Source organism: Falco punctatus, assembly GCF_963210335.1.
Source record: "Falco punctatus genome assembly, chromosome: 1".
Taxonomy (NCBI): Eukaryota; Metazoa; Chordata; class Aves; order Falconiformes; family Falconidae; genus Falco; species Falco punctatus.
In genome coordinates this window covers 111,130,975-111,140,941 of record NC_137580.1, presented here as the reverse complement: position 1 = coordinate 111,140,941, position 9,967 = coordinate 111,130,975, and the positions used below count along the sequence as shown (strand labels likewise).

Below are 9,967 nucleotides of genomic sequence, written 5' to 3'. Positions count from 1 at the left end.
GCTCTGTTGTGGGGAGTGGAAATCTGTCACCCCTTGTCCCGAGCACCCCTTGGGGAGCGCTGCTTTTCCTTAAGGCCAGAAGAAGGAGTTTTTATGGCATCGCTTGAATGAGGGCCGGTGGCTGCCGCTGCAGGGAGGATGGAGCCGAAGGCCCCCGTGTGCCCTCACCAGAGCTGCTTGAGCCCATCACAGCCTGCTCCTGCCTGTGGTCAGGCTCAGGGAATTTTGTAATAAACTTTCTGAGCTGCGACCTGACAGGGCCCAGCCCATCCCGACACCTCGCCCAGCCAGAGAAAAGTGGTCCATGTACAAACTGCGCACAAGTACTCACTGTTCGCCAAGCTTCCTCGTGCTCACCCTGCGTCCTGGCAGAAGGACCAGCTCCTCGTCCCTTCGCAGGCTCCGGTCTCTGCCCGACGCTCTGGGTGTAGCTCCCACCCATGGCTGCTGTCCCAGAGAGCTGGCAGCAGGTCCTGTTCCTCTGGCACAGATGTATTGTTGTCGTTCAGTCATTGCAGCACCTGAATCAAACAGAAAGGGAAAAACCCAGCCCCAGTGACTGCCTCCGAGGGTGGTGGGAGAACGTCCCTGCCCCCTCTCCCTGGAGTGGGCGCATAGGCAGGGACCTGCTCGGCAGGAGCCCACTGGGAAGGAGGAACTGCCAGGACCCTTGGGTGAAGGGTGTCCCCTGCCAACCTGGGAGCTCGGGAAACACAAACACCTTTCAGGAGTTCCCCACGTTAATAGTGTAACACCTTAAACGGGGGCGCGTTGGCAAACACAATGCCAGCAGTTATTTTTCACCTATTTCTCAAACCAGAATCCTGACAGTTAAAAACTGGGGGGTGGGGGGATGGACCCTACTGCACTCCAGAAATGCATTTAAAACTCTTTAGCCGAAAATATCTACATATTAAAATGCCAAGAAAAGAAGTACCAAAGCTGTAAGCTCTCAAAAGCCCAAGATCAAAGTGCCATCATCTTTTAATGTAAACCTTTTGTTGCATCAACAGTCTTAAGAGGGATGAGAGACATCAAAATAAAAACTGAGACAAACTGTGGCTTTGTAGCTGTTTTTTGTTTTAGTCTCTTCTCTCAATTTGGGCCATGAAATAGGTCAGCTCCATTACTGATCAGCCTTCCCACAAATATTTAAAACAAATTGAATTGCACACCCAATACCCATCACAATTACGCCAGGCACAATAACTAAATTAGCAATTCAACAAAATAATTGGAAATGCGATTCTCTCTATTCCACAGCCTCCCTCAGGGGTTTGGCCGATCTATGGGGGGAAAACTCTGCTTTACTAATTCTGCAGCTAATTAGAGACACACTTGTAAATGAAGTTGTTTGTCTGAAAGTTGAAATTCTTTGCTATTGTGGGACTGGGGGGGGGGGGGGGGGGAGAGGATTATCACAACCCCCTGCCCCTCCCGCATCGCACACGTAATTCCCCAGTACACCTTCTAGTTGCTGTGCAATGGTTTGCAAAGGTATAATGCCCATTTGTGTAGGTACTAATTAGCAGCTGTATCATGAATTAATAAAGAATTAATATTCTACTGGGGTGGGGGAAATATCTCACTTGCTGTTAATTGGCAGCATTAGGAAAACTTAGTACAAATCATCCTGGTTATCTGCGCCCTTATTAAACAGCACTCAAAGCTGCTGACCGTGCCACAATGCCGGGCACGCTCGTGCTGGACCTGCCCAGCAGGGATGGGGACGGGGATGGGGACGGAACTGGGTGAGCAGAGCCTGCCCCAGTTCAACCAGACTGGGGATGCTGGTGTGTAATGCACAGTGCAGCCCCTTCCCTGGCCAAGCGACCGTCCTGCGTCGCAGGGGGCTGCGAGGTGCCCATGGCCACGGCTGCACGCGAGGGTAGAGCTGCCAGATGTGGGCACGTCCCCGCTGGAGCCTCTCCGGGCGGTGGCTCTGATGAGCTGTTACTGGGGGATTACACAGGCTGCACTTTCTCCTGCAGCATATTCAAATCCAGGCGAGGGACCATTTTCATGCCAGGAATAAAGCGCTGCCCTTACCAGCAAGGTCAGCAGATGAAACGGGGCCTCATAAGCTGAGGCTGCCGGCCCAGGTTCTCCCCGTGTATCACACTACCCAGGTGGTGGCGGGGGGATGGCAGGGAGAAAAGCCTGCTTAAACACTGATAAGTAAATTTAAAAGCATGCTTAGTAGGGCTTTGACTCTTATCTCTTCAAACAATACAAACGAGAAGTTATCACATTTAAAGTGTTTCATATTACCCTTTTAACATTACATCCAGCTCTCTCAAAAAAAAAGGGGGGGGGGGGGGGGAGGGGAGAGAATCGAGTGCCCTGGGTGCTACAACTTTAAAGGACACAGAAGTCACACTGGAAAGGGGTGGCAGCATGTGCCGCAGCCACAAAGAGAGGCCAGCCAACTTGCCAGCACAGCACACCCCAAAGCAGGGAAGGGCCACGGTGCTCTCTGCCAGACAGCCTTAATGCTCGCGCCGACAGTGCAAGCAGCATGAAGCCATTCCACCGGCAGAAATTTTGGAAGCAGCTAATTTACTCCCCTTGATGCCTTTCAGAATTGTGGTTCTTAAACCATGAGATTTTAATGCTGCTGAAGACCACACAGCTTTGCTGCCGCCCAGAAAGTAAGCGGAGGGGACGCACGCCTTGGCTCTCGGCAGGAGGCCCGTGCCAATACGGCGAGGTGGAAGGTGCCACCATGTTGTGCCAGTTCCTGCCTGTTGCTGGGGAGCCGGAATTCACAGCGGGGAGGGGACAGAACGTGACATTGCCAGGGTTTGCCATGGGAGATGGTTACATCCTGAGGACCACAACAGCTGGGGAGGCCCGTGGGGGTAGCCCGCTGCACTGGAGCAGCCCACTGACAAGCATCACACAACTAAACAAATCGGCTCGCTAATGAACACAGGGTTGTTCAACGTACCTGGTACAGATGTGTCAAAACCCAGCCCTTCCCCGCGGCCATGGATCCTCCGGGCCCTTCTCCCACAGCTCCCCCGTGGTGCTTTGCCTGTGCCTCTCGCAGCTTGCGTGAGCTTCATGGGAGGGATGAGCATCGCTGCTGGGCTCCTTGCTGCACGTAAGGTCATCAGTGGGATCCTGAAATAGAAAAGGTAGCAGAGAGGAGCCAACAGTGACATTTAGTGTGTTTCTGCCTGGCAAACTTTGACCAGAGAGCTGCGAGCTGGAGGGGGACAGGAGAAATCAATGCACTTCCCTGAGAACTGCTTTGCTGCAAGCGAGTATAAAGATTTATTCATCCATGATATGTATGTTTTCCACACAAAGTCAATACTCACCTTGGCACTTATTTTATAAAGCCAAGAAAAATGCTACATTCTTCCACAGGGCAGGGAGCCTGCCCTCCGCGGCCGCCTCTCCCCGCATCGACTGAGAGGGCCAAGGACCAGCACCAGTGAGGAAAGGAAAAAGAAAATCCTGTGACGGCTTCATGGTGCCGGCAGCTCCTGGCACAGGCAAAAACCCAGGTAGTGCTCGGGCACACTGGTCGGAGGCGCTGGGTCCAACGACATTGTCACACTTTTTCTTCCCTGCTTTACAAAAAAAAAAAAAAAAAAAAAAATCAAGAGACCCCAGAGTAGCGCACAGCCCCTTGCCCAAAGGAGTATTTCTGTGCCTGGTGACCGGCCCCTCACGCTGCACCGCTGGCCCCACGCTGCTCTGTGCAGGGGTGGTGGCACCCAGCCACAGGTGCGCTTCTTTTTCTGCTTTTAAACCCAGGGATTTTTTTTCACACACCAACCGCTGTTGAAGCCAAGTCTCTGCAGCCGAGCCAGCTCTCCCTTGCTGTGGCAGACTCTGTGCTCCACACAATGTTGAAGGTGTTGGGAAGGTATTTACTGGAAGCAGGTGACCAGAAGGGAGACTTAAAAGTACTGGTGGAGCACAAAAATGATTAATTTCAGATCTGCAAACAGCTCTAGGGACACAGTGAAGCACAACACCACAGCTACAAAGTCTTCTAAAGGAAAAGAAGGATAAAACTGTGTTACGACACGCACCGTTTCAAGCAGAGGCAGGACCAGGGAGCAGCACGGCAGGTGCAGAGGGAAAGGGGCCATCACCGGTGGGATTGTCTGCTCCCGCATGCTGGGCCTCGTCTGCTGGGACGCACGGGTCCTGGAGTGGGCTTCTCTCCCTGTGATCTAACCTGTTACATACTTAAAAACAGAGTATTTTTATTTAAGCTTAATAAGAAAAAAAATACTAAAAAAACCCTAAGATCTAGTTGCCCACTGAAGCTGGTAAGCTGCAACTTACATGCAAGGGAAAAAACAACCAAAAAAAGCCCCTTTGGCTTACTATGAAGTTCAGAAATGGGGATTTTCAGTGGCTGAACAAAAATGTCAGTACTATTGCAAACCTTAACATTTTTGTGACATGCGATGGGTGTCACCAAGACACCCCCAGGCTCAGTCACTGCTGCCCTGTGCCCGTGGGAAGCAGCTCAGTGGTGACAAGCCCACAGCACCCCACACGCCATGAGTGGGCCCTGGGGAGGGGGTCTCCTCTCACCAGCACCCCGACAGCTGTGAAATCGCTGTACCAAGTCTGACCAGGTCTGCAGCCCCTGGTACGTCAGCTCCAGCTGCACAAGAAATTTCCAGGCCCATCCTGCAGCGCTCCTGCCTCTCTGGCTTTAAAACTCCCTGTGTTTTGGCTGCTTGCTGCCTGCTCTGCTGCTGCTGGTGCAGCTCCGGCTCTGTGCAAAGAGACGTCAGGTCAGTAACACCGGTGGGGCTCAGAGAGGCCGTTGCTGCCGGCACCTTTGCTGTGCTCACCACACGTGGACAATCAGGTTACAAAGCATTTTAATTAGATGGCGCAAAACACAAACCAAAGCCAGTGCCCTTCGCGTAGTCACAAGCAATGGGCATCGTATACACGTATATACGCACATATTACTTACACAAGATAACCTCCATTTCAGATTGATCACAGCAGGCTAACAAATTCCCCTTACGGGGATTTAACTTCCACCTTCTGACCTTTGGATGCAAAAACCCCACAAAACCCCCAAGTGAGCCATCTCCTCTGGCCAGTTTTACATTTGTGCTGGCATCCTTCATCTGCGTGTCACGGTGATGGTGCAGACAGGATGGCTCAGTCATGATCAGCAGAAATAATTAAGTGTACAGGATCAATGCTGGACTGAAATTTCACCAATATCATCTAATTGCAGAAATATCCCCAGACGTACCCCCGTGCTGTGCTCATCGCCAGTCAGCAAATGTCCCTGTGTGCAGGGAGCGCTCATTCAGAAACGGGAGTGTGAACTGGGAGCTCTGGCTGGCTGCAAGGGAGAGCACCTTTTCTCTGTTTTAAGGCCACGTTAATTATGTAAATGACATTTAAATCCTCTTGACTCGGTGAAAAATAAAGTCACACATTCCAGATATGCAGCCGACGACCAGAACAGCATGCTTAAACACTCCCCTCCCCGCCCCCATCCCCAATCCCCCAAATAAAAATCTCTAAGGATTTAATACAAACGTGGGTGACCTGATTGCAGGGGGGGCTGGTGGTCCCTGCTGGTCTGAATTGCGTGTCCCTCCCCCCGGGTAGAACGCTGTGCCCATGCTGAGCAGATTGCAAAATCAAGGTCAGGAATTTAAAGAGAATAGTTAAAAATGGATTGTCTTTGGGAGGAAGCAGGGTCCGTTTTAAAGCTAGTGAGGAGGGCGTTCAGCCAAGCTAAATGTCTGCCCCCCACTCTTCCTTCTGAGCCGCTGTGATTTAGCAGGAACCACATTTGATGTCCCCAGTGAGGTTTTTAGCAGCTGGAGGGACCTTTCTCCGGGTGCTCCCGGGCAGCTTTAGTGACCACACGAAGGCAGGGCTGGCCAGAGGAGATGCCACGAGACAGGGCAGCGTCTGGTGTGGTCAGTCCTGGTGCCAAGGCCTGGTGCTAATTCTGCTCGGGTTCTTCGGGACTCGTGATTTTTCCAAACAGCGAACGATAAAGCTCTGTCCTGGGGAAAAGAGGAAGGAGGAGAGGGAAAAGTTACTTTTCAAGGTCAAAATGTAAGCAAGAGTCTGCCAGCAAAAACATCCACTCCTTAAAATGAAAAGGCCTTGTATAATTAAAAATGCATTCAACAATCTTTACTAATAAATACAAGCAAAGGGAAGAACTTGCGTAAGACCAATCACACTCAGTACAGAAATATGTAAATATTTCAGTGTGGCTGGATACCATATCTCTGGAGAATGAGGTTTTCTATAAGTTTGCCCTTTATAGACAGGCTCTTCAAGTAAGAAAACAAGATTGAATATTTTAATAGGATGTATGAGACCATGAAGAGGATTCAATCAGACAGTCTACGTGGGACTATAATTTAGTTTTCATACATTTTCTTGGACTTGACGGTACTTGAAAAACAATGAAAATGACCCAGCAACAAGATTCCAATTAATATCACATATGCAGCAATTCTGATAACAGGAGCAAGTTTCCCTTATGGAAAAAAAATAAAAAAAAAAGTGGGCTGATGTTATTTATCTTTAACTTTAGAACCACAGTAACCTGAGAAGAGAGATGGGAGAGAGCATTTTTATGAATCACATCTTTCTTAAAATCAAGGAAAAAGCGTCAGGAGAGCCTTGTTTTCTAAAGCAGCAGCCTGCTGTAAGGGGATGACACGCACAGAGCAGAGTGTTGGTTCCACAGAGGACGGATTTTTCCTTCAGAGCACACAACACCCACCAGGGTCATCACAGCAATAACCAAAGGAGCCCATCGCTGTGGGCCAGCACCTGGGAAAGCAGCAGAAGCCAGGCCAGAAGAACTGCCAGGACAGGCAGAGAAAATAAGACTTCTCCACCGCTCAAGAAGGAGTAGAGCACAGCTTCAAGGGGTGAGTCGCAGAGCTGACAGAGACACTGCGGGTTTGGCTGCCTCCTCGATTATGACCACAACAGGGACCACTCTCACCAGAGGCTCCTTTGACGCCTCGCTCCCTCACAGATCAATAAAAGACGGCAACTGGTTTGAAAGCTGTCTGCCTCTTGCAGACGCTTCCACTGGAGAACGTTACCCGTCAGCCTTGTGAAAGAAGGAACTTGTAAGTTTTGAACAGTGATTGCACAAAACTGCCAGCCATTAATCCCAGGAAGACAAGGAACAAAGTACATGTTCGGGCAATGCAGGAGGATGGACAGATGTGCACGGACCACCGAGACAAGAAACCATTCTAATTCGCAGGGCCACATCACTTAAATTAATTTTCATTTAGAAGCTAATTAACCAATCAGCTGCTCTACCCTCAGAAAACGAGTCTGTGGTGAGGGATACGTCTCCTTACCTAACAAAATGGTCGACGCCGTGTTTTGTGCGCAAAGCTCAGCCAAGGCTATGAAAACGCAACTGGAGTTTCTGTGCTACATCGGGAGCGTGCAGGCAGGTTTCTGCAAGTGTAACGCAAATGCAAAATCGAAACAGATCTGCTACATGAAGAGTTGAAAACTTCGGGCACTTGAAAGGAAAAGAAGAGGGAGAGGAATGCCTTAGCCCAGCCTACAACATTTTCCATCTTCCCTGACTGTTAACTGATAAACCTAACTCGTTTTTGCTGTTTCAACTGAGAAATCAGACAGCAAGCAGCGCTACTGCCAAAAGGATGTTGCGACTTTAAGGCTCTGTTAAATGATCAGAAGGAAAATGCAGAATGATGCTATTTAATCATGGCCCTCCAGCCTTGCTTTGCCAGCTCAGCTCAGACCCCATCATTACACTGAGCAAACGTTTCCACTTGTCCTGCAATCTCGATGAAATTCCCGGGCAGCGCGCGGCGGCTCCTGTCCACAGCGGGGCTCACGTGTTGGGAGCAGAGAGGGAAATGCTGAAACTGGTGTTTTGATAGAAGATCATTTCACACTCAGGTGGGCAAAGCTGACAAACACTTGCAGTTTGCTCCTGTCAGAGGAGGCTGAGTGGTTTGGGTACTTTCAACATCTCGATTTCATTCTTTCTCCCCTCCCACTGGAATATGCTGTGGCTTGGGAGGATCCACTGCTTCCACTGCCCTCGGCCAACGTTAACGGCCCAGTGTGGGGCTATTCCTCGTCCTGGCTATAAACCCCACACTCTCCTCTGGCTACTGAGTAACGGGCAACACAAAAAACCTGGGCTGAAGGAATCCTGTTTGGAGCCCGTGTAAGCGCTGCTAGGGGCGTGAATCCACTCCCAGGCAGACGCCGTGCAGCCTGACCACTGCTCGCACCCGCAGCAAACCTCACGCAGGTCTGTTCCTTCTCCTCTTCCACACCCCAGGGCCAGCGGGTGACAGAAACTGCTTTTATTGTGCCCACACGTCTCACTCACAGGCTCCGCTCACTGCTTAGCCAAACACCGCAAAGGCATTTTGCAAAATTCCAAGTCCCGAGCATCACCTGCACTGCACACAGGGGCTCCCATCTGCGTTTCCCTGCACACGCCCCTCTCCTCTCATACATCCACTTTTGTACAGCCCCCCGTAAGGAAGTTCAAATACAATGCGCACCTTCTGGGAAGCCCCACAGAAACCAGCCAAAGACGGCAAGAGTTTCTGTGCCTTCCCGGTGAGCAGGCAAACGCCCAGCGTAATGTTTCTTTGCAGCCTGCCTTGGCCTTTCCCAGGGGTGGAGAGTCAGTCTCCCGAGGGTTCTGTCTTCATTTTTGTTTTTTGGTAGTCGTCTGATGGATACAAGAGTTCAGGGATCAATGCCGAATTTGCTCCAATCCTAGAGATTTTAAATAAACAGCCATTTTTCAAGCAAGCAGGGCCCAGGGAGACTTCAAGCGAGAATTTGTCTTCACTGGCAGAGAAATGTTGCCAGAACCAACAGACTCCTGACGTTCACACCCCAGGTTTCCGGGCTGCGAAGAGGGGTTGCACCCACGGCTGCAGGCAGGAAGGCCCTGCAGCACCCCACCCAGCACCCAGCTCAGCACCCTCACGGCTTGATCCTTCTGGGCATGATGCTGGCAACCTCTGCAGAAGTAACAATTCAAATGGAGCTGTTTGAGCAATAACACAGCAAGGGTAGAGACCCTGGCAGAGAGTGACAGGAGAAGGAAGGAAATCAGGTAACCCCACCAACCCTGAAACAGAACAAATATTTCACCCTGCAAAAAAAAAACCCACCTTTTTTTTCCTCTTCTCATCATCCAGGCTACCTTTCTTCTACAGCATCTCCCCTCAGCAGGATTTAACCATGCAGAGAGTAAAACTCATCAATCCTCCAGGTTTAACCTTGTCTCTGTTTCAATTCACCAGGGTAAGTGTGGATTTTAATACTTTCAGCCCCCTTAAGGCTATGCATAATGAACTTGGATTTTGGTTAAAAAATATAAAATTTCTCTCCTCCACCCACAGATATTAAACATCAGACTTGAGCCACTGAGTTGAAACAACCCACCCCACTGCAAGTCCGCTACCTCCCGATGAAGGAAAGGTGACTTTAGCACAAAGAGGTACTGGTCTTAGCAATGTGCTGAGGAATAACCTATGCGAGTAATTAACAGTACTTACACCTCAGGTAGAGAGTGTGAAAGAAGCAGGTCGATACAGGGGTCTTCCTTGAATTAAAATTTAACTTACCCTTTATTGCAACCTACAAAAGCAAGTAATGAGCACTAACATTTTTATTTCTTTTAAACTGTCATTTAGGCTGTAGAGGGGATAATTACCTATTTCCACTGTAGTAAGGTTTTATCACCCTTAGTGAGGCATTTTCTAATTTAATATTTTTACTATATTATCATAAAACCTGTTTCTGGAAAAAATGATCACGAACCACACAGCCATTTGCCATAAAACATGTGTGTGTAAGTACCTTGGCTTAATTATTTATGCATTTCTTCTGAGCCGGCTCCAAAGGCAGTGGATGGCACAGGTGCTCGGCGTGCCAGGAGCACTGTGCCCAGGCGCTCACCCCT

General features: G+C 49.8%; 1 protein-coding gene across 1 annotated transcript in view; it reads right to left on the bottom strand.

Annotated features, from left to right (window-relative positions):
* Positions 1–4,842: 4,842 nt before the first annotated feature.
* The window catches only part of AATF (apoptosis antagonizing transcription factor), a 55,580-nt gene continuing 50,455 nt past the window's right edge, over positions 4,843–9,967 (bottom strand). The window contains exon 12 of the mRNA XM_080383503.1: positions 4,843–6,020. Coding sequence (XP_080239629.1) covers positions 5,957–6,020 — 64 coding nt within the window. The 3' untranslated portion in view covers positions 4,843–5,956. The remainder of the gene's footprint in view (positions 6,021–9,967) is intronic.